We start from the raw sequence: 25,000 nt of genomic DNA on the forward strand, positions 1-25,000 counted from the left end.
ACAGCGGGCTGAGCAGCAGCACCTCCAGTGCCGCGCGGCACTCCCGGTTGGTGTCCAGCATGGAGTCCTTCTCCTTGCCGACCAGGCACTGCCGCATCACCCGGTAGCGGGAGCTGCAGTGGGGGTTCTGGTTGCACATTTCGGCGGCCTCCACGCAGTCCACCCACTGCGGCTGAGGGGGGGGGCCAGGGCTGAGCAGCACCCCCGCGTTGTCCCCGCCCGGACCGGATAGAGCCAGGCCGGGCGCACCGGAGGAGGAGCCCCCCCAGGAGGGCACGGCCCGATCTGGGGGGGGGGGGTCAGGGGCGAGAGAGAGAGAGAGAGAGAGGAAAGATCAGACGCAGTGAAAGGAAATCTTAAGGCATTCTGTGATATAAATCTATAGGGGACCTTTTTGCATCTTTGCGTTTGTGCCTTTGTGTGTGTGTGTGTGTGTGTGTGTGTGTGTGTGTGTGTGTGTGTGTGTGTGTGTGTGTGTGTGTGTGTGTGTGTGTGTGTGTGTGTGTGTGTGTGTGTGTGTATACCATTTTGTTGGTATGGGGCAGAACTGGCTGGGGTTTTGCTTAGACTGCAGTATGACTACCCAGCAATTAACTGACAGCACTCCGACTCATTAAAACTAATACACAACATAAACCTACCTGCCAAAGGTTGGGACTTCCAGGTTTAAAAAACAGTGTTTTGAACATATTCCTGGGTCGTTTGAGTTAACAATCAGGATTCTTCTAATCAATATAAAACCAGTTGGCTCTGTGCATGGTGGTACACGAAACAAAAGCAGAACTGACTTAGTCAGCCAAATCCAACCTTCTCTACCGGTTCACCAACATTCTGTCGTGGAAGCTAATCCCGATAATTATTCTATTACTCGAGGCACGAAAACGAGACAAACGCTTGCAATGCACGATCCACTGTTCGCACAAAAAACATGGGTTTGGGTCAATGTTCAGGAGATAAGTCAACAGGTGACGATCTACAACGTATGCAGACACCACGATTGAAAAATTCATCTGGTTGAATATCTGGTCTACCTCGACAACTAACAATGAAGTGGCAAGAGAGACATCTTGTGGCCGCCTTGAACTTTCAGCCTTCATGCAATAGCTGCAGACAGTCACGGAGGAGGAAAAATAAGTCAGGGCACATATTCATATTCAGAAGGAAACGCATTGCTTGAACTGCAAAATATATCCACAAACACACCATGCAGTGATGGTTGATATAATTAGACGATGATTATAATGTTGTTTTCACTGAGCATAGAAGCTGTGTGTGTGTGTGTGGGGGGGGGGGGGGGGGGGGGCATTACCACATCATTTAAACACTCTATAAGACAGTCAGCAATTTAAAATACCCCTTTTAGAAGACGACGGAACGCCAAAATGATCCAGTTATGGATGTTGGTGTATTTGCGGGCTGCTGTATCCATCTGACCATAATTAAAACAACTGCTACATGCACAAGTTGAAATGTAAATTGGTTTGGATCAATAAGACATTCTATGTTAATAAAGATGTTCCGATGCCTGAATATCTTTAAGCACATTGACATCATGCCGACTCCCCTTAAACGCACACATGGAGAGAAAATGCGTCAAAAAGTGGACGGACAGGCAGAGTATAGCAGTGATGATCCATGATCAAACGTTTCACTCTCACCTAACAACAGAAGAAGGACATGAATGTAATTCCACATGGTGATGGACTTCATTGTGTCTTCAGGGGCAGGAAAGATGACTTGCAATCCAGAATTTGAGGAGTATTCGTCCGCCTAATAAAGGTGAACGTTGACCCAGGATTAACTAAAATTATGTCCTAATACAACTCCTCCAATACCGGGGCGCACCTTCTGAAAATCCACGCTTTTTTTAAAATAATCCGTCAATGTTCGAAACCCTTCAAATCCTTCAGATTTTTCTTTGAAAAAAAAGATAAACTGTAGCACCAATCAATCCATGAAATAAGTTTTCCCTCGGTCCCGTTTGAGCTGCGTTGCTATCGGATCACAATGCTCTGTCCGCATCACCGGAGCCCGGTGCCCCTTGACTCTGGATAAATAGTCTGGATAAATCAGTCCCGTTGCAGCAGCAGAAACCGACGCAAATCGAAAGTTGCATCAAGAGCTTTGAAGAGGAACATGAAGTCAATTAAAAGTGCCGACCAGCTCCATGCAGGGAAGGCGGTCTGGATCCTCAGCTCCACCAAATGCCGCGCGACTGAGAATGACGCTTGGAGAGTGTGAGCGTTTCTTTTTCCACCGCACGCACTGCATGTGCAGCTGACGGTCCTGCTTTATAAGCGGGCTCCGGTGCTCCAGCAGAGGGCGGTGACGATGTCCTGCTTCAACCGGAGAGGAAAATAAAAAAATAATGAGAACTAAATTATTCCCAGACACAATGATGAAATGGAATCTGGAAAAAAAGTAGACCAGGATTGACTGAGCAGAAGCATATTATTAGATATATTTTTTCACAATTGTTATTCCTATTGGATCCATCGCAGGTTTGTCTCGGTGAGTAGCGGAGGGTCGTTCACACGCACGCACACGCAGACACACACACACACACACACACACACACACACACACACACACACACACACACACACACACACACACACGCAGACACACACACACACACACACACACACACACACACACACACACACACACACACACACACACACACACACACGCACGCACGCACGCACACACACACACACACACACACACACACACATATCCAACTACAAACTATAAAAGAAGGGAACGGTGGTAGAAGGGAATGCAATGGAAAGTGTTTCTTCTGAGGCCATTGATTTCTCGATTCATACATTGTATTCTCTACTAAGCCCAAGGCTTTCTGTGACAAGACAATCCATGGATATTCACTAAGAACTGTTCCTCAGGAAAAGGGTCCACAGATTGCTCTAAAGCAGAGCGTATTACAGAGCCATCATTCATTCCAGCAATATCCTCGCACTCCATATCACATGTGTGCTTCCTGAGATAGAAAGATTAAACAAATGACACAGAGGCCCCTATTATTGGTGTCTGATGGGACCAACTGGTGGTAACCCGCAGAAGCTGGCACTTGTTGAAATGGCCTCGCATTAACCAAAACGACTTTGCTGGGCGTCATCGCCTGAATGGTGTCTGGAATGTTATGAATGTTATAATGTGTGATTATGAATCACACATCTTGAAACACAAAGCCTTTATTTAGAGCTCCCGACAGTGACAAAGTACAAGGCCACTGGTTTGTAACGACGTTTGTCCATCAGGCCCCATTCACCGAGGCAGAAAGAGCCGGGCTGTCTCTGAGCTCCAGGTCCGTGGCATCGGTCTGCACTCCTCCGCCCACACGCAACGCACTGACCCCCAGTGTCATACAGCATGGGAACAGGCATCGGCGGACAGGCTCGTCCTGTATGTAGGCCTTCACTGCATGCATCCCGCCACCGATTCACTAGACGCTCGGTGTATGTGTGTGCGCTGTGCCGTCGTCACGCGACCCACAGGGAGAAGCGGCGTTGATGATTATCATGTAAGAGACGCATTGTGTCAGAAAAACATAAGTCTCGCATTGTGGATTCTCACCGAGGGCCACCCGGGATCTTGCGTTCGTTTAGGGCACCGCAGGTGGATGCATCTCTACAGGCATCATTTTTTATGTGTCAGGCTATCAGGTCCAAGGTGGGATTTAATTCTTGTTGACATTGCATGATGCACCCTTCTCCGTGGGTATTTAATTTCCCTGGCTCCAGCTCGATAAAGCAACTCCACTTTTTTCGCCTTGTACAATTAGACAGAGAGAGAGGGAGCCCGTGGAGACTCAGCCGCTCACAATGCATGGATAGACACGTGCACTCTCACGCGCGCACACACACACACACACACACACACACACACACACACACACACACACACACACACACACACACACACACACACACACACACACACACACACACACACACACACACACACACACAGAAGACACACACACACAGAAGACACACACACACACACACACACTTTATTACAAATGCAAACAGTCCTGCGGGCCAAAACACACACATATGCACACACACAGACACATATGCTAAGTTTGTGTGAAAATACACACGCATGCCAAACAGACACACAACTTTCGTGTGCAAACCCACGCACACGCTCACAGACGCAAGGACTATTTTAACTGCATACCAAGTAGCAATTTTGGCTGGAGATTTTTCGACATGCCATGACAGATCTGGATCAAGAAGGAAGTTGTTCTCACATTTAAGGAACATCTCTCTGTCTCTGTCAGTCTCCCCCCCCCACACACATATTTCCAATGCGGCCTCGAAGGGTTCAAATCATTAATGGAGTGTTAAATAATGACAGCGATTACCGTCAAAGTGAGAACTTTGCCGTGATTAAACGACTCACTTGAGAGAGACAGAAAAGACAGAAGGAAAGGCAGTCAAAAAAGAGGTCAACCATAATTAAAGCCAATCACACGATTGACAGTCAACGAAGTCACACCCACCTTGATTTGGAGTCACTGCTGCCTGCTGATCTGAACACAGCAAGCTCATGGTGCGTTGTATTTGTTGCATGTGTTTATGTCTTTAAGGGCGCCTGGCCTTTACCGGAGGATGCAAAGACAATTGGGAGAAAGGAGCCAATCCTTCACAATATCAATAATGATAATAATAAAAAAATCTTGAATTGTCATAAATCCATCTTAATGTTGTGCTTTTATAGATTTACACGGACACTATGGTAGGTTAAGTGATGACGCGATTCATACAGCACACACAAATCAGCTCTAAACTAAATGCACCCCAAGCAAGGGGTCACTATAGGTCAGCAACACATTCAGATATTGTAGCCTTTGGTAGAGAACGGCAATTAATTAAAAAATATCATAAAATGACCTGACACACACTCACACCCACCCCCACATACACACAGACACAGACTAGATAAGAATATTATGTGCTAATTAATGTACATCTTGGGAGAGACGTATTAGCGAGCAGTCCACGACCTGAGACAAGAAGCGTGATGAAGTCGTTTCACAATTAATCAACACAGGAAGCCAAATGTAAAACTGAACCCCTTTGACGTTTATAAAATGAGACATATTTAGGAGCAAGTCCCTCTTCGTTACAGGCGGTAACATATAATAATATTTGAAAATATTAAATCTCTGTGAATATGAGGTCAGAATATGCATGCACTCTGTTGGGCTGGATCCGAGAGTGTAATTACAATTTAATGAGCAATAAAGCCGAAGAGCAATGCTGAGCCCCCACTTCATGATACGATATGTAACCTGCTGTTTACATACTGTAAAAGGACATAGTGTTAAAAGTATTTGACTCTAGTTTACCTATAGGCATGTTCTTATTTTAATTTTTCTTGTTTAATTGTTATAACCTACGGGAAAATGTATTGAAGATCTAGAATGACCACAAGCATGCATCAGGACCTTCAAATAGAGCACTAGATAGAATCCAATTGTGTCCTTCAATCTCAATTTCAATTCCTGTTATAAACTTGTTCTTATTTCTGTGGTGCCCAATATCGTCTGCTGCAGCCACATTTGATTCTTCCTTTTGAATAATCTGCAACCCGGTTCATTTGCACAACAACAACAACCAATGGGTATGGGGTTGTGTATAGCGGAGAATGTCCTCGTTGCTTCGACTCTCTGGAGACTGGCCCACCTCCATCCATTTGTTTCCTAGACATTGACCATTTTCTATCACATTACCTTATGAGAATTCAATTTCCTGTGATGCCTCTTTGCGTGTCGTAAGTGCTGTGTGTAGCTCATCGGGGCTATTGTCTTTCCATTCTGTAGATGCTGTAAAACACTTAGTTTTAAATGATTTAAAAAAGCATACATACAAACAAAATGTCATTTCAGTACTTATGCTCAGCTTTATTTGTAGTCCTTTTAGTTTTTCGTACAGCCATGCACACATATGCTTAAAGCCGGTATTAACAGTATGCGTGTCACGTCAACCAAAGTCATGTTGTCTATGGAGTCAAATCCGTTGAAATATTGAAGGTCGCAACAGGATTTCTCGCTTTATCTTTTTGAACGGAAGAAGAGTGTCTGCATGAGGAGGCTGTGGCTCCACGCAGGGACTCTCAGCACACAAACACGCTCCGCTCAGCACACAAACACAATTCACTCCCAGCCCAGAAGAAACATAACCACTGTCTGCCACAAACAAAACCGCTGTGTAGTCCCACCGAGTTTAACGGGGTCAGCTCTGCTAAAGAGCTTTACTAAAATAGATCACCAGGTCTCCGGCCTGATGGCGGCAGCCGCCATGATCTCGCTGAAGTCTTTTTTTCCCTTTCTTTCCCTTTTTTTTTTTTCTTTCATTGAAGACACCCGTTCACACCTCTTCAGTTGCGGTGTGTCGTCGTCACGGTAACAGCCGTCTGGTTCATGTCGTTAAACACGCCGTGCGTCCCGTACGGAATGTTGACGGGCACCTCGGCGCGTCCTAGCTCCGTGAAGGTCTTGGCGTCCAGGACAAGCAGGAACGTGCTCTTGTCCTCCAAGGAGAAAACACAAGGAATGAGAGATGACATCACAGCCGAGGTGTAGCCCTCCGTCTTAAGGTAATTAAAGGGAGCGAATCCCCCCCCCCCCTCCCCCCCCTGGCGTCTGCGGGGATCCAATGTCACACTGTATTGGGGATCATTGTATGTGGAGGTCCCCCCCCTATATCGTCCACTATTTCCATCTGTGACACCTTGTTTCTTTACGACACAAAGTTTGTATGGTAATCAGCTGTAAACACAAAATCCTTTGTAAGCAAGAGTGCACTGTTGTTGTTTTATATGGAGACCTCTGACCCCACTGACCTCTTTGGGGTTGATGATGACAGACATGACCACGCCATCATCCTCCTCGGTGGCGTTGGGTGCGGGGACGAACACGGGCTCGGAGGGGAACAAGCCGTGGTGACGCCACGCCTACACACACAGACATAACCAGACGAGGCAGTGTTACTCTGGGCCCATTGGACCCCGGTGACATGAATCCTTTATCTGGTGTCGAGAGAGGGAGAGAGGAAGAGAGGGGGGGAGAGAGAGAGAGGAAGAGAGGGAGGGAGAGAAAGAGAAAGAGAAAGAGAAAGAGAAAGAGAAGAGAGAGAGAGAGAGAGAGAGAGAGAGAGAGAGAGAGAGAGAAAGAGAAAGAGAAAGAGAAAGAGAAAGAGAGAGACTTGATTCAGCCCCAAGGAGAAATAAATCCATTAAAGCAGCTCACAAAAAATCCAAAAGTCAGGACATTAATTATTAGAATAAAGAAAACAATATTAATAATCACCCATAATTAAAATAAAAACAAAGTCAAACGTAAAACGTTAACCGAAAGCTGTGTCGATCCGTTTACAGAGAAAAGATTCGTCAACACAGAAAAAATAACTGAAGCGCATAAACGGTGAAACGTCGATGAAATAACGAGCGAGCCAGGTGGGCGACGGCGACGGCGCCGGCGCGAGCAACGGGCTGACCTTCAGCTCCTTGGTGCGGACGTCCATCTTGAGCAGTGAGTCGCTGAAGACGTGGCCGAAGCCGCAGGCGTAGACGTAGCGGTACGGCCGCCCGTTGTTCTCTGCGTAATTTATCTGCGGGAACTCCAGCCCCCCGTACTGCAGGAGCTCATCGTTAAAGAGCTCCTCGTAGGTTAGGTAAACCTGGGCAAGGGGCGGGACAAAGGGAACATTTGACACCAATTAGGGCAGCTTTGTTCCTGTGGATAATAGGATGGTAAATATGCTGAGGGGCGATTATGCCGAAGCAATTATGCTAATGAGAGGTAAACCTATCCTATTGGGATAGCACTGGGCCTTAGTTTGTTGTTATGCATGTTGCCCAATACGATCTCATCAATGGGATAATGGGAATGTGTACAAGTCCGCATCCATCACATAACACAGTTTTCCCTTGAAATCAGCACTTTGTTAGCCGGGTAGCCATGACAACTAGCATATCACCTTTCTTTTATCAACAAGCTAGCGTCATTCGGTCAGAGAGAGAGAGTGTGTGTGTGTGTGTGTGTGTGTGTGTGTGTGTGTGTGTGTGTGTGTGTGTGTGTGTGTGTGTGTGTGTGTGTGTGTGTGTGTGTGTACAAGCGAGATGACGGCAAGGTTAGATATTATTCATTAAAAAGCTATTGTTCAGGCAAGGCGGCTTCTCCATGCAATCCTACCACTATCTTGCAACAAAAAGAAACTTGCCAATGTATTTCTTCTGACATTCATAAGATGTCAGTGTGAGGTGTGTTCAGTCAGCTCCCCCACTGACAGAGAGCAGCAGCAGTGTCACACACCCACCTCTCCGGGTCCCGTCTTCTTGGCTGTGGCCGTGCACAAGGACAGGTGGACGAGGTTCTGGTCCATGGGGGTGTCTTCGTCCACAGTGAGGGGAATGACATAGCGCCTCGGGAGGTTTCTGCACATGGAGTTGTAGAACTGACACAGAACACCAGAGGGGGTAGACATCAACCAGAGCACTGAATATAAAGCATTTGCACGGAGGGTATAGTTTAAAGTCAAAGTTGCAGTTCCACACAAATATCATCTCCTGGAATATTACGTATCTCTTTTGATATGATATATCAGTGAGTGTCAACCGGAAATGCCTTGATTGACGAGGCGTCTGTCTGTGTGTCTGTCTGTGTGTGTGTGTCTGTGTGTGTCTGTGTTTCTGTGTGTCTGTGTGTCTGTATCTCTGCGTGTGTGTCTGTCCGTGTGTCGTTGTGTCTGTGTCTCTCAGTCTGTGTGACTGTGTCTGTCTGTCTCTGTGTCTGTGTCTCTCTGTCTGTGTGTCTGCGTCTGTCTGTCTCTCTGTCTGTCTATCTCTCTCCTGGATATGCGTGTTTAAAGTTCACCATGGGTCTCCCCATGCACACAGCCCCCCCCAGATCCTCCAGTCCTGTCCTTCTGTCTCTCCGTGGACGAGGGGTCCCGGGTCTCACCTTGTCCAGCTCCTCCCCGCCACGGCGCAGGTTCTCCAGGGTGAAGTCCCCGATGACGGCGCCGTCGTCCCCGCAGCACATGTCCATCACCAGGCAGCCGCCTTCCTCGTAGGCGTTGATCTGGTGCAGCGTGAACATGGGCTCCCCGCGGTACCTGACCGCGCTACGCTGCGGGGCCAAACCGACAGAATATTGGGTCAGTCACGTGTAGACCGGGTCGAACTGAAACAACGTCAGGACGTGTTGGTAGCCGTGTGGAGACCGAAGGAGCTGATGACTGAGTTTGTTGAATGGAGATTGGAGTGAGGTGGGTGAGTTGCTCCTCAAGGGAAGGTGGTAAGGATTTGTAATTATGTTAATGTCCCTGTTTTGTTTGCCTTTGATTTTCTCGCTTTTGTCTCCGACACAGAAAGATAGAGAGCAAACGCTCACTATTGTTATATTTATATTATTATAATTTGTTGGCAGATAATCAAACAGAAAGGGTATCTTTTGTGTAAAAGTGGGACTCAAATGAACAAAAAGGAGTTTGGACCAATCTACAAAGGTTGCCATGGTTTCCGTGGGAGAGGATTGGAAAGTGGATCTTCTTGTCATCTCCCCATCTTTGATGTTATTTGCGAGTGTCGGGCGGCGTCTGTCTGGCTCTAAGCTGCTTAGCACTCCCCTGCTGGGACCCGGGCCGGGGCCAACCGGTTTCAGAGACGGGTACCTCGCCAGTGTGCCGGTTGACCAGGTGGAAGATGGTGTCGCACTTGGGATCCCAGGTCATGATCTTGTTGAAGCTCTTGCCCTGAACCTGGTAGAGCATGGCCTTCAGCATGTCCAGCTTGATTGGCTGCTCGATGAACACGATGTAGTTCTCAGACATGACTGGAGGAGAACAGAGCAAGAAAGAGATTGTTCTGTTGGAACACCTTGCTACCATGCAATGCTCTCACTCATGCACGCACGCACGCACGGACACAACACACACACACAGGCACAAATGCACCAGCACTCACACACAAACATATACACAAACGCACACACACACGCACACAGGCACTCACGCACACACATATACAGTCTCACACACATACAAGCACTCTCTCACACACACACACACACACAAGCACTCACACACACACATTAACACACAGGCACTCAAACACCCACGTACACACATTTGCATACGATACATGCATGATGCACAAGAAAACTGCCCTCAAGGGAGATGCATGCGTGTTTACATGTGTACCATGCACTCAACATGCATCATACAACCACACACAGAGCAAAATGCCAACAACATTGGATTCAGAACTGCTCGCGAGGCAGGCGGCAGTATCTCAATTCAGATGCATGATTGGAGGCTTAAGGTATACAGGCCCCCTGCTATTCTCCTAGAGGCATCACAACGTCCCAATGTCCAATTATGCCTTCTTGGTGCCAGATTGTCTGACAAGGGGAAGGGTGGTCTGGTTCAAAAGATTACAGAAACATGATAGAATTGATGCAGAACAATCAACTCCGCTCACGACGTCGACCCACACAGGGGCAAACACACAAACACCAACTGATTTGTGTCGAGGGCATACACACACGCGTGCACACACGCGCGCACGCACGCACGCACCCACACACACACACACGCACGTGTGCACAAACATACACACACACACACAGAGACACACACACACGCACACACACAGAAACGCGCACACACACAAAGATCTTATAAATCATCACCTTTTTAGCATTGTTCTATAATGTCTCTGGTCGGAAAAATAAATAAATAAATATAATAAATGGTTAGCTATAAAAAATAAAGGCTGAAATACGTAGACCTGAAGGACATTTCATTGTGTGAGTGCGTGTGTCTAGTGACAATGAGACAAATGCCGTCAGACACAAAGAAGGAAGACAACGTTTGTCCCGTGTGATGCTGCAGATGGTACTGCGTTTCTACGAAGACAGACCGATGCTACAGCTCTACAGAAACGCACGGATAAACCTGCCCATGAATCAATTAATCACTCCACGAATCGATATAGTTAACAATTATTGAATAATTGTTTTAGTATACTACACGTGAACACTCCAGAAATAAACAAGATAACACTTTTTGCTGTGATTCTTTTTATTTTATTAGCGAAATAAAACGGGACATTTTGCGATGAGAACAATATTCCGAGTTTGAGATCTCAATCATGGGATATTGCTCGATATCCCGAGATAGCGAACCAATCAAATTGCGGCATCTTAGGAGGTTCACGTGTAGCATAAATATGAATGTATTCATAATGTGGATAGGTTTGGCCTCACCAAAGCTGTGGAAATAAGACGGCCTCCGGGGCTCGGAGGCAGGGATGGAGCAGATGACCTTTGCCCCGTACAGGTCGGCCACGTCCTCCTTGGCCCCGTCCCCCTCCGTCTCCTGGGGCGGGACGCGCACAATGTTGTAGAAGAAGCCTGGGGTTCATGTCAGGTTAGACAGAGGTGGAGGGCAGAGAGCAGAGAGAGAGAGCTGGGTTAGGGGCCGGAGAGAGAGAGAGAGCAGGGTTAGAGAGTAGAGAGAGAGCTGAGTTAGGGACCAGAGAGAGAGAGAGAGAACAGGGTTAGAGTAGAGAGAGAGCTGGGTTAGGGACCGGAGGGAGAGAGAGAGCAGGGTTAGAGAGTAGAGAGAGTGCGAGAACAGGGTTAGAGAGTAGAGAGAGAGCTGGGTTAGGGACCGGAGAGAGAGAGAGAGCAGGGTTAGAGAGTAGAGAGAGAGCTGAGTTAGGGACCAGAGAGAGAGAGAGAGAACAGGGTTAGAGAGTAGAGAGAGAGCTGGGTTAGGGACCGGAGGGAGAGAGAGAGCAGGGTTAGAGAGTAGAGAGAGAGCTGAGTTAGGGACCAGAGAGAGAGAGAGAGAACAGGGTTAGAGAGTAGAGAGAGAGCTGGGTTAGGGACCGGAGGGAGAGAGAGAGCAGGGTTAGAGAGTAGAGAGAGAGCGAGAACAGGGTTAGAGAGTAGAGAGAGAGCTGGGTTAGGGACCGGAGAGAGAGAGAGTGAGAGAGCAGGGTTAGAGAGTAGAGAGAGAGAGCTGGGTTAGGGACCGGAGAGAGAGAGAGAACAGGGTTAGAGAGTAGAGAGAGAGCTGGGTTAGGGACCGGAGGGAGAGAGAGAGCAGGGTTAAAAAGTAGAGAGAGAGAGCGAGAACAGGGTTAGAGAGTAGAGAGAGAGAGAGATCAGGATTAGAGAGCAGAAACTGAGTAAGAGACGAGTGTAGGATAAAGTGACAGAGATATATATGCATAGACAGACAGAAGGACAACATTTTGTAGACGGAGACAGACAGACACTGGTAGAAGACAGACAGACAGACAGACAGACAGACTTACATGCATAGACAGACAGAAGGACAACATTTTTAGAAGAAGTCCGACAGACATAGGTAGAAGACAGACAGACAGACAGACTTACCACTCTTTCCATAGGAGTTGCCCATGTTGTAGGTTGCCCCGTCTCGGCCATAGTGTGGGTGGGCCGTGGCCGAGTTGACAGCCACGTACTGCGTCCAGTCCACCTGAGGCGGACAGACACCATCATCATTCTGAGGGCTCAGAACATCATTATGACCCTCCTCATCACCATCATCATCATCAGCACCATCCATGTCCCTTTGGCGCTGACAGAACATGCAGGGGCCGATTTGTATGGGGGGGGTGGGAGGGATCATCCCCCCCCCTGTTTTATTTTTGTTTTTTTTAATCAAATTTAAATGTTTTGTGTCTTCTTAGTTTGCATTGAAGATGAATGTTAAACTGTTCGAAATGAAGGCTAATAGGACCTACCATTAACTTGTAAAAATAATTAGGCCTGTTGATTTGATTGATCAGTTGATAAGGCCGGCCAATTATTTCATGAAAAAATAAATAAAGATCATCCCCCTCCCCCCCATCTGATTTATATCACACCCTGAGAACATGTGGGCATCAGGGAGGCAGAGTGTCATGGTTAGAGTGATTGACTTCCAGAGGAATAGGTCTGGGTTGGAACCCTCATGTCCCCCGGAGGCATAATTGAGTAGGGGAACCTGATAACCTGTACCTACATGCTCCTTCCACATGAATTTCTTTAACATTCAGCAGGCGCTTTTATCCAAAGCGACTTACAGCCATTCAAGCACACATTCACACACCGACGGCGAGTGGACCACGCAGGGCGACAGCCAGTCAGGAGCAGTATGAAGTGTCTTGGTCGACGCGGACACCTCGACAATCACCAAGGAGGAGCCATCAAACCAGCAACCTTCCGGTTACAAGTCAACCTGCCCTGCCACCTGAGTATTCACTGTCAGTTGCTTCAGATCAGTCGTATGGAAGTACCTTCTCCTTGGTCTCCAGACTATCGGGGTCCACCCTCCTCATGTAGTTGGTCTCCGTGCTGACGAAGTAGTCCCCCTTGTACTTGACGAAGTTCACGCTGGCGTTGTCCGTGGCCTCTGCATGTCCACACACAGAAATATAAATGTCTCGTTGCGGTTTGAGCAGTTGGTTTACTTATCATTGTTTCTGGATGACATTGTGAGGGAACGTAATAAAGGATGCGATCAAATCCATGCACATACATTAAAGCATGTTAGTCATGAGCACTTAGAAATAATACGTTTTTTGACAAATTACTCCTGACATTTCCTTTTGAAAGCGCTTCATTACTGTGCCCTAATTAGTCATATCCGTAGTCGGCATATCGGGCTTGCTAGCTGTTGTTGTTAGTTGCTTCCCAAGGAGAGGGAATCAGACCGACACAGAACTAAAATTAATTTGATTTCACTGAAAATATACGAGGAGACACTGGCGCACATACGGGGAAGTTTGAAGCGGGAAAAGAAGCGGGCGAAGATGTTCTTGCAGGGGTCGGGCATGGCGATGGTGCCGAACTCTGACACCACGATGCGGTCCTTCTCCGAGTTCTTGGTGTAGGAGTCGCTCCGCAGGAAGCTGCTGTTGTAGGTCACGTCTCCGTCCTTCACGTAGAAGCGGTGCATCATGGCCATGCCGTCGAACCAGTGGCTGTACCTGTGACACAACACACACACACGGGGGTCGGTGTTTGATGTAGAAGAGGCGTTGGGTTGTTTGTGTTGTTTTCCGATGCTAGCTAGTGGACCGACTTCTATTCCGACATATGTATCTAATTGTCAGAGTTGCGGCACTTAGATTGTTTTCTCGTCCCACCACTCCGACAATGGAAACAGAAATGGTCGGAGTGGTGGGATGTTTGAAAACAAAAAAATGGGGGCATGTCTAAATGGCAGCATGTAACCCTAGGGAACATACTTGTCTTTCCCAAACTCAAACTTCCCGGGCCCGTTCCTCAGGAAGCTGCCGTTGATCCAGGAGGGGATGGTCCCCTTGATGTGGGTGGAGACTGGCTGAGGGGTCTCCTCGGCTGAGTTCACCAGGGCAGCGATGCTCACCAGGCCTTTGGCCAGCGGACATCGCTGGGTGCTGGAGGCTGTCAGAGGAAGGGAGAGGGAGCCACTAAATAAATGTCATCAGATTAAGGTGCGTTTGAAGTTAAACAGACAAAGATAGAGCGAATTGGTGTTTTTCTAATGTGCGCGTGCGCACACACACACACACACACACACACACACACACACACACACACACACACACACACACACACACGCGCAGCTGTCAACCATATCGTTGGGTTATCTGCTATCACACCTTAGGTTGCAAATGTGGAACTTCAATGAAAGAGTCGCTGTTATCTGTTATCTCTCGAATGGCTGCGCAGCGCACCTTTTACTTGAACAACCTCTGACCCTGCTCGCCTTTCCAAGGTGCTAGCCTCAGCAGCCTAGCTTATCCACGAGGTCAACAGAAGAGCAGTAGCTATCTTGACAATTAACAGTTCACGGAGGAGATTAGCTAATCGAAGTGGTATTGACAGAGGGAAATGTGTTGCATCCATTTTGGGGAAATCCAACATGGACGCTTTTCCAACTTTCTTAATACAAAACAAAAATAAACATTTATGTGGGACAGGTCATTACAATATACTGTACATCCGTTTCCCGGAGCTCTTGGAGCCTAGCATGATGGAACTCTGTGAAATGACACCATGGAGTGAGTGTGGAGGACGGCTGGTTTAGGCTGACCTGGCCCGAGTCAGACTGATTGGACTGGGCTGGGTGAGGCTGCAAACCTGTTATGCATTGACTTATAAATGTGCACAGGTTAAACCAGCCATCAGCACACACACTCTGAGAGATCTCCTGCATGGCAACATGGGGCAAAAGCTCATATCATTGTCAATTAACTTCTACATTAAACTGGTTTTCTCACATCGCCGTACTGTTTTCCTTGTCTGGAGGAGCCCAGGTCAGCTGGAGTTTTGGCATGGACATTGTTACAGAGACAATCCCTATCTCTGTCTTATCTGTTACCATGGGAATATCCTGCAATTGACTAACACTTTAGCTCAATATTATCTAGATAGTGAAATAGTAAGAAATATCTATGTTTGTGAAAATGTGTACAATATAGCAAACAACAACTTTAACATTTGCTTTATCTTTTATATATATATATATATATATATATATATATATATATATATATATGGTGTCTGTTGTTATGAAAACAGCAAATAAAGTCTTCAAGAAGCACCAACAAATGGACGTACATCTGCCAGACACCTTTCACTATATTTGATGGTGAATAGACTGGCATGATCCTTTTAAGTGTTACTGTATATTGAGTGTGATTCGGATCAGGTTGGTGGTGGATGGCTTGCAACTATATTATAATATTGAAAAATATCTGCTGTGATTCATCTTGTCTCCCAAATGCACTTTTATGAAAGTAAGTGGTAACACATAAAGATGAGCTCAGAGCTGTTGTGGAGATTGTTTTCAGGTATCTTCTTGTCTTTTACTCATTTTGAGATGACCAAAAACATAAAGGCAGTTACATTAATTGATGACAGCTGTAACAGATTTTAAATAAATATTTCCTTTTATATATATTTTTGTGACAAGGAGGCAGTACGTGTTTGAATATTGCTTTCCCATTTGAATAGTTGATTGAGCCTCTGGTTAATGAGATCATGTTTTCTATAAACAATAGTGGATTTGTGAAGTTATATATCTTGAGGCCACCCCAACTGTCCCTTACTTTTCTGTGAGAGGAGAGAAAATTTGAAATTGTCAACATCTATTTTTACCATAGTGATAAATGATGTAGATACACCCAGTGAGAGAGTGTGTGCGTGTGTTTATGTATGTGTGTGTGTGTGTGTGTGTGTGTACGTTTGAGTGTGTGCGCGTATGTGTGTATGTGTGTGTGTGTGTGTGTTTGTGTATGCATGTATGCATGTGTATGTATGTATGTATGTATGTATGTATGTATGTATGTATGTATGTATGTATGTATGTATGTGTGTGTGTGTGTGTGTGTGTGTGTGTGTGTGTGTGTGTGTGTGTGTGTGTGCGTGTGTGTGTGTGTGTGTGTGTGTGTGTGTGTGTGTGTGTGTGTGTGTGGACATGTACGTGTCCGTGTGTCTGTGTGTACGTATGTGTGTATGTGCGTCTGCGTTCAACCGTGTCTTTGTCTTTGTATGTGGTGAATGACAACGTGCGTTTCATATATCTGTTTCTTAGGAGCCTGCCACCAGCATAAAGAAACAATCATTCAAACATACTTACACAATCATGCAATCTCGACAAGCATCGGCCTTCATACTGTTACTTCATATTGTTGTGGGTTCATGGCCACGGACACAGATTTTACTCACCGTTCTGGAGTGGTTTGCCTGTTTTCTTGGACATGGTTGGAGGTGCTGTGGTGCAAAAGAGAAACGCTAACCCTTTTTAGGACACGTCGGCCAGCCAGGGAAACTACAGGCAGCAAAGTTACCAAGGACACTATCCGTTAGACAATGGGTGAACAAGATTATTATAGGGAAACGTTTGCATTGTGGGTAGGGTATATACAGGTAACAAAGCTAAGTGGGAGTAACCATATAGTGGAGAGTTTAGGATTGGTGGGAGTGGCCAAGTTGACTGCAATACACGATTGGAGAAGTGGACATGTCTGCCAATCTGCAAGCAAGGCTGCAAGAAGGTTAAATTAATCTTTATAGCAGAGAAGACAGTCCATAGTTGCTCCAGAGGGAATGCAAATGTGAACTATCTTAACCTCTCTCAGTTAGAAAGAGGAAGGGATGCATCTTAAGATACAGGGAGAATGTATACAATTCATTTTAATATGAATAGTAGCCTAATTATACAGACAAGGTTAATATAATTTGTATATAATTGTAGGTTATAGTTATGATTGATATTTCCACGACATGTCGTTTCCAGCAGCCGGAGAGAGTCAGGTAATAGGGGAGTGGATCGTACTTTGCACCCTCCTAAATCCATGTTTATATGTGTAGCAGACGGTACAGTCATTGCCAAGTAATTAAGTATAATCAGTGTGCAGGGGTCATGGATTGTCAACAGTGCTATTTAAGTTGTTGTCAGGTAACACACAAAGCTGAATTGTTATAAGAAAGTACAAATGATGGCGTTTCATTGAAATAGTACATTTGCCCAATCTCCATTGTGCTCTTCTTTCAAAGAAAATTGCATTACCATTTTTTTTGCATTGCCCAAGCTCCGTTATAGAAATTCAGCCCTAGTAGAAACTAAAATGTCAAACCCATAATAAATGCCATTTTAAAACTCAGATTAGGTTAACAAGATGAATCTTCCCTCACTGAAGCATTATCCAGTCGTCTCATTTGCATATATTTGTACGCAACACTCCTAGCAAACGAGCAATTAAAACGGCAGTCCTACTATCTCTAGTAACACACTTTAATTCAGCGATATCCGCCGTCAATATATAATGACTTCACCGATTCAAACAAGGCAGCCTTATCTAACCTTTACCCTCATAGGCTGGCTCCCCCCTTACACCCAGTTCTGGTCCTGGTTTATACACTGCATATCTTCAAGCATAAATTAAATTCTTCCACAATAATGGCAGTATTGCATCGCGATATAAGATCAAAACCTACAAAAGACACATTTTGAATATTTGTTGATTCTCTTTACACTGGTCATAAACGTCTTGTTTATGAACAGGTACACCACCTCATGTGAATCGGTAGACGTTGTTGTTTGTATTGCGTCACATATATATTTATATCTATATTTATAACTCAATCACACCAGACACTCACTTCAAAGCACAGAATTAACAGCCTCTCAAATTCATCCTGGCATATGATGATCCGTTTTTGACGTCAATCATTTTTTTGTTTATGTGATCCTTGAAATAAAGGTTGATCCAAACCTTGATTGACGTTTAAAAGCAACCTTTTTTATTTGAAACACACAATGATTTCCTCAAATATCTCCCTTTCCTTTATCATCAGTATCTCTGGTTGGCAGTGTGATCTTTTTAAACGGTTCTTTGTGGCCATCAAACAGATTGAACAGTTGGGGCTGTTCGCTGTAAATCATCCCCAGGGCGAGACGTTCTACTGTGCTCAGCACGGAACCCTTTGGCCCAGATATCTATAATCATAATTCACCTAATGGGGGCTGGAATACAAGTTCCACTGTGGCATAACCCACCATAAACCGAAGCAAGAAAGCAGTCAGAGTTCACCTCCAGTTCTCACAGAAAGACTCCTCTTAAAGCCGACCTGTCACAAAACCACAGGGTTGTTTAAAAACAGGCTTTAATTAGAATTAATTGTATCCGTTCAAAGTGTAATCACACACACACACAAATGATAATCCTGAGGCACAGGAGATGGAGGTGAATCTTGTTGTGGTGGGGTTGAAGTGGAGTATTACAATAGAGTACAGACCAGACGATTATTGATAGAATTATCTTCTACTAATGTGTTTCCCCCTTTCAGAGAGACTTGTTTTGAGGCAACGTGCCTCGGGACGAAGGCGTTATCGGTGTCGTCTTACGTTACCTTGCCTCCGTCTAAAAAATAATGAACATTACCTTAGTTAGCCTTTCACTAACTGCTTATTATTCCACATGAAAATCACAAGCACATGCATTTCAACGCGCTCACTCAGACACAAACACACACAAACACAAACGCACACACCAACAAACACACACACTAGCAAACACGAAAAAAACACGTGCATTCAGGCATGCAATCCTGCACATGTGCACACAGAGTCACAGACACACACAAACTCACACACACACACACACACACACACACACACACACACACACACACGCACACACACACACACACACACACACACACACACACACACACACACACACACACACACACACACACACACACACACACACACACAATAGGCTAGACCAGGCAAAAGGAAAAGAGGACTACATTGAGAATAATCCCCTGATTTAACGGGCTGTCTTATCTTTAAAGATATAGTACTGCAACATCAGTTGAAGGTTATGTGTGGTTCTTTCATTTCTAATGGCTCGCTGTTCCCCAGTCCTTTTGTCCTCTTTCCGGCCAGATGTTTCTTCTTGTTTCCAAGGATTCATTTTCACATGTTAGCTTTTACACCCACTCACTTTTTCAATTGGTAGCACAAAAAAGCTAATGGTAACATGAAAAAGATTTATAGATACACATTCCTCTTTCATGGGAAAGCCTAACTCACTGCTGTTGCTTTAGATAAATTGTCCCATCTAGTGGTGAGCAGCAACACAGAACTAACACGAACAAAGACAGAGATCCTTAAGCCCTAGGAAAACATAATTTCATTCGGTGAGTGCTACAGGCAGCACTCTCCTATTGTTATTCTCAGGCATTATTTTTTCTTTATTATTCTCTACTAATCTTGGGATCCTATACCTTGAGTAGGGTAGGCTACTCCCATTTTTTTTGCCAATTAGATCCCTCAAAAAAAAATTTTTTTTAGCCAATCAGCTTGTTTGATTTTATGTATATTTTTAGCCAACCATATTGCTCAAAAAACACCAACATGGGAAAGGACCAGCGGATTCCAATGTCAGTCTCCTCCAAATATGGTGTTCTACAGTAATACCTTGAAACGCACACACTAGTAGATAAAAGTAAACAGACACACACATCACTCACACTAACACACACACACACACACACACACACACACACACACACACACACACACACACACACACACTCTCTCTCTCTCTCTCTCTCTCTCTCTCTCTCTCTCTCTCTCTCTCTCTCTCTCTCTCTCTCTCTCTCACATACACACACACACACACACACACACACACACACACACACACACACACACACACACACACACACACACACACACACACACACACACACACACACACACACTTGAGTCAACCATTTCAAACTTTATCAGAACAGCTCAGCCACTCTATATTTAATCTCAAATGTATTCAAACTTTATCACTTTAGCAATTTGTTTAACTCTTACACTTAATTTGTTTCCATCCCTTTTACATTTTTTAAATGTTTGCATGTTTACATTTTTTACTCAATTCAGGCTTGGAACTCTGTTCAAATCTTTCACTTGCCTAAGCCATTCAACATTTCTTTACGTCTTAAACTATATGGCTCTACTAAAACATATTTCGAACCTGACTTTGCAATACAGCACTCACCGCATTTTCTGATGAAAATTCATTTTTTTAATTTACGTAATCCACAATATTTTGTTTTCCACCAAGAAAATATGTATTATACCATAAAATTACCAAGGAAAGACCACTAGGACAACAGGGCTCTTGAACAGCTACCGAATACAATAATCTTTGCGTTCACATCAAAACTATTTCTCACCATTATACCCATTGTAGTCTGTGCCCCCCGCTTATCTTTAACTCCCACCCACAAATAACTATTGTTCTGAATCACTTTTCCTTGTATAAATAACTTTTGCACGATCTTGACACATATTTACAATGTAATCCAGCTCCGAAGGCACCGCACAATGAGACAGGATATCACCCAGGAAAGAATTTCTTTCTGTACTGACTTTTCTTTCTGTACTGACGTACAATCCTTCCAGTCCATCTCACTGTAGTACGATTTTACTTTGCTACTTGACAAAATGCCCCAGATATAAGGTATTTTAATATTTGTATAGTTTTTCTGTCATTTAATCAGCTTATTTTTATAATGCATGAAATATGTTGGATTGGCCTGTTGCATGAAGTGTAAGTTACAAATATAACCGTTTTCCAGTTCTACTTAATGTTTTGTGTATGCTTATAAGCCGACATTTGTTTTAACATGTTACCAAACCTTTCCGCATTGCAAATCGAAAACTCTTTCTTGTGAATTAAATTTTCCTTATTTCCTGCAATTTTGACGCAACAGTCGTCGCATTCAATGGAATGGATTTCCATGTTCATAATAAATAAATAAAAATATTATAAATTTAATAACTTAAAAGAATTGTTGTCAGACTGTTTATATACCTACTGGTTTTCTGCTCCGTGCTGCCTGTTCATGAAATGCCTTGCTTGGCTCTCAAAGTGCCAGGTGTTACATTCCCGCAAGGATAGACAACAGTTGGCCTTCAGACTATTAATATTAATATAAATAACATGCATTATTTAATACGCTAAATAATAGGCTATGCTGGTGGGAAAGGTTCATAACAGGCTTATGATATGTAGGGCGTAAGGCTTGTGATCTAAAGTTTCAAAAGCAACAACAAACAAAGATATGTATCTCTGGTAGATATGGGGTCCACGTGCCATTGGTTCGAGTCCCCATAGTCGGGTTTGAGTCCCAAGGTCATGAGAATTGTTCCAAAGCACACATCTGTGTGTCGGCAAAAACTTCCGAGCCGATGCCAAATGTCACCGCCCTTGTTCATTGGTCCGCCGTTCTCCCGCAGATTCCTCTACGGACCAATAGGAGACGCCGGTTGGGGGTGTCGATTCTAGACTCGGCTTTAAAAAGAAGCGTGCGCCCTAGCCGTCCGACTGCAGAAACATCCATCAACATGATCCTCTTTGTGCTCGCCTCATCGCTCCTCGCCAGCGGTAAGAACATCTGGAGCTCCCCGTCACACTCTCTCTGTCGGGACTCGGGATGGAGTTCCGCTACGGGCGGGCTCCTTCCCACACACATGACTCACCGTTCCAGCCCGTGCCTGTTCGCTTTATCCTCTGACAACCTTATAAATAACCAGCTAAACTTTGTGTGTGTGTCTACAGCCCTCGGCTGCGGGTCCCCTCCCATCGAGCCCGACTCGTCCCGCGTGGTGAACGGCGTGGACGCCAGGCCCAATAGCTGGCCCTGGCAGGTGAGACGCAGACCGTAAACAGCGGCCTGCTGGTGGTGGAGCCTTAAGGGCTGCATCTGCTGCTTTAATCACAAACACCAGGGAAACCCAAAGCCATGTTCATGAGAAGATACAGATGAAAGGAACGTGTTTGAGGATGTTTGGAGATGTCTCTTCCTGTCTGGCTGTCTGTCTGTCCGTCTTCACGTCTCCTTCTCTCTGTCTCTCTCTCTAGATCTCCCTCCAGTATGAGAGGAGCGGTGAGTGGAGACACACCTGCGGAGGATCCCTGATTGCCGAGAACTGGGTGATGACCGCCGCCCACTGCATCAAGTAAGACCCAAAACGTGCAATGTCAGAACCATCAGCACCATCGACCCAGTCGTCATCATCACCAGCACCATCAACATCTTCATCAACCCTCATCCCCACCGTCATCACCATCATCATCCCCATAACAACCGTCATAATGATCATCGCTACAATAATTATCTCATCTACATCATCTGTGCCTCCCCCCCCCCCCCCCCAGCTCCAAGTTCACCTACAGGGTCTTTGTGGGCAAACACAACCTGGTGAAGGAGGAGCTCAGCGCTAAAGCCATCCTGACCGAGAAGATCATCGTTCACGAGAAGTGGAACCCCATCTTCGTGGCTTTCGGGTAAGGCCCTATTTTGGTGTGGTGTATTGGCACTGGTTCAGCGTCGTCGGCATGGTGACAGGCAGGTGTGGACACACAAGTATGAGAAATGAGAAATTGTTTGCTCTTGTTGCCTTGGCGTGGGCGTATGCCTGGGGCAGCGTCGCTCTGTTTTTGTCACATTTACATCAGAACCCGCCAAATGGTTCAGCTTACATCCTCCACCACACTGCCAGTCAGCCGGGCCTCCTCAGAGAACACTGCACACAGCTTCACACAATATATTCATTGAACTACATAAACTTTACTAAACCAGATTATTCTGTCAGGACATACATCAGTCTGATCATTGAGGCACTAACTTTCTCTCTCTCTCTCTCTCTCTCTCTCTCTCTCTCTCTCTCTCTCTCTCTCTCTCTCTCTCTCTCTCTCTGGTCCCTTGCTCTCTCTCTCTCTCTCTCTCTCTCTCTCTCTCTCTCTCTCTCTCTCTCTCTCTCTCTCTCCTCCTCTCTCTCTCTCTCACTCTCTCTCTCTCTCTCACTCTCTCTCTCTCTCTCTCTCTCTCTCCTCTCTCTCTCCTCTCTCTCTCTCTCTCTCTCTCTCTCTCTCTCTCTCTCTCTCTCTCTCTCTCTCTCTCTCTCTCTTTCAGCAATGATGTTGCCCTGATCAAGCTGGCTGAGCCTGTGGTTCTGAGCGACCAGGTGCAGCTGGCTTGCCTCCCTGCAGCCGGCAGCCTGCTGCCCAACCTGTACCCCTGCTACGTCACCGGCTGGGGAAGGCTCTACAGTACGTCAGCGGGCGCAGGCCGCGGGCAGAGCGTAGAGAAACAAGCAGTGTTCTTAATCTGAGTCTAGCCAAACGTCGGTGTAACCCTGACATTTCGGTATCGACTATAATAATAAATAAGGCTGTCTAGGCTGTTTTTTCTGGTAGTTTCACACTGACCTCACAAGCTCCCGCTGAGAAGAGCACTTCCAAACTTTGTTGTTTATTTACAGAGTTATTTATTTAGCTGCCTCTAAAGTCGCACTCCTCTGGTTGAGACCGCCACGGGTGTCTGAGAGAAAGGGCTAACAGTATTTAGAGGAGAGAGGCTAACAATATGGTGAGGATATAGGCTAACAGTATGGGGAAGAGAGAGGCTAACAGTATGTAGAGGAGAGAGGCCAACAGTATGGGGAAGAGATAGGCTAACAGTATGTAGAAGAGAAGGGCTAACAGTATGAGGTGGAGAAGGGCTAACAGTATGACGGGCTAACAGTAGGGTGAGGAGAGAGGCTAACAGTATGAGGAGGAGAAGGGCTAACAGTATGACGGGCTAACAGTAGGGTGAGGAGAGAGGCTAACAGTATGAAGGGCTAACAGTATGAGGAGGAGAAGGGCTAACAGTATGAAGGGGTAACAGTATGTGGAGGAGAGGGGCTAACAGTATGTGGAGGAGAGGGGCTAAAAGAGGAGAAGGGCTAACAGAAGGGCTAACAGTGGGTGTGGGAGAGGGGCTAACAGTGTGTGGAGGAGAAGGGCTAGCAGAGGAGAGAGGCTAACGGCCGTCTGTGTTGTCTGCAGCCGGAGGTCCCATCGCTGAGAACCTTCAGCAGGCTCTGATGCCCGTGGCCGACCACGCCACCTGCTCCCAGCCTGACTGGTGGGGCAGCGCTCTCCGGACCAGCATGGTGTGTGGCGGCGGCGACGGCATCGTGGGCGGATGCAACGTAAGTGCTGTGTTGTCGTGTTATGAGGAGTGTGTATCTGTCTGTAGTATGTGTTTAGTACCAGCCTTTGTGTTTAGTATACATGTGTTTAGTATACAGCCTTTGTGTGTGTGTGTGTGTGTGTGTGTGTGTGTGTGTGTGTGTGTGTGTGTGTGTGTGTGTGTGTGTGTGTGTGTGTGTGTGTGTGTGTGTGTGTGTGTGTGTTGGTGTCGGTGTGTTTATGTGCCATCAAGACCATGACCAGTAAAGGGTAGTGGCCAGGCCTCATATATCATGATGTGTGTGCTTGCGCATGCATACATATGCTTATCCATGTGTGGGTGTATGCATGTGCCACTTAGGAATGCCGCTGGCAGAGGATAAAGTTAATGACTTATTTAATTTATTTTTTATTAACATTCATTTGT

General features: G+C 45.7%; 3 protein-coding genes across 3 annotated transcripts in view; 1 reads left to right on the top strand and 2 right to left on the bottom strand.

Moving 5' to 3' along the window:
* The window catches only part of LOC130384488 (GDNF family receptor alpha-2-like), a 25,910-nt gene extending 23,661 nt beyond the window's left edge, over positions 1–2,249 (bottom strand). The window contains exons 1-2 of the mRNA XM_056592710.1: positions 1,659–2,249; positions 1–285 (exon numbers count right to left, since the gene is read on the bottom strand). The exon at positions 1–285 is cut by the window's left edge and continues 84 nt beyond it. Coding sequence (XP_056448685.1) covers positions 1–285; positions 1,659–1,710 — 337 coding nt within the window. The 5' untranslated portion in view covers positions 1,711–2,249. The remainder of the gene's footprint in view (positions 286–1,658) is intronic.
* Positions 2,250–5,916: 3,667 nt separating this feature from the next.
* Positions 5,917–16,817, bottom strand: bco2l (beta-carotene 15, 15-dioxygenase 2, like). Its single transcript, XM_056592932.1, has 12 exons — positions 16,769–16,817; positions 14,302–14,479; positions 13,829–14,040; positions 13,348–13,463; positions 12,443–12,545; positions 11,303–11,449; positions 9,708–9,868; positions 8,996–9,163; positions 8,352–8,489; positions 7,530–7,712; positions 6,877–6,987; positions 5,917–6,564 (listed from the first exon to the last, which is right to left on the bottom strand). The coding sequence occupies exons 1-12, from the start codon at positions 16,800–16,802 to the stop codon at positions 6,412–6,414; spliced, it is 1,704 nt and encodes a 567-aa protein (XP_056448907.1). The 5' UTR covers positions 16,803–16,817; the 3' UTR covers positions 5,917–6,411.
* The window catches only part of ela3l (elastase 3 like), an 11,900-nt gene continuing 1,318 nt past the window's right edge, over positions 14,419–25,000 (top strand). The window contains exons 1-7 of the mRNA XM_056592934.1: positions 14,419–14,529; positions 21,852–21,999; positions 22,174–22,262; positions 22,477–22,574; positions 22,774–22,902; positions 23,531–23,667; positions 24,448–24,593. Of these exons, the coding sequence (XP_056448909.1) occupies positions 14,434–14,529; positions 21,852–21,999; positions 22,174–22,262; positions 22,477–22,574; positions 22,774–22,902; positions 23,531–23,667; positions 24,448–24,593 (843 nt within the window). The 5' untranslated portion in view covers positions 14,419–14,433. The remainder of the gene's footprint in view (positions 14,530–21,851; positions 22,000–22,173; positions 22,263–22,476; positions 22,575–22,773; positions 22,903–23,530; positions 23,668–24,447; positions 24,594–25,000) is intronic.

Source organism: Gadus chalcogrammus, chromosome 6 (assembly GCF_026213295.1).
Source record: "Gadus chalcogrammus isolate NIFS_2021 chromosome 6, NIFS_Gcha_1.0, whole genome shotgun sequence".
Classification (NCBI taxonomy): domain Eukaryota; kingdom Metazoa; phylum Chordata; class Actinopteri; order Gadiformes; family Gadidae; genus Gadus; species Gadus chalcogrammus.

What these genes read in the sequence shown, in the direction of transcription:
- bco2l (XM_056592932.1), bottom strand. Translation starts at nt 16,802, where the DNA reads ATGTCCAAGAAAACAGGCAAACCACTCCAGAACG. An exon ending in CAACTCCTATGGAAAGAGTG is followed by an intron (nt 11,450 to 12,442) that starts GTAAGTCTGTCT and finishes CATGAACCCCAG; the next exon opens with GCTTCTTCTACAACATTGTG. An exon ending in AGAAGACGGGACCCGGAGAG is followed by an intron (nt 7,713 to 8,351) that starts GTGGGTGTGTGA and finishes CCCCTTGCCCAG; the next exon opens with GTTTACCTAACCTACGAGGA.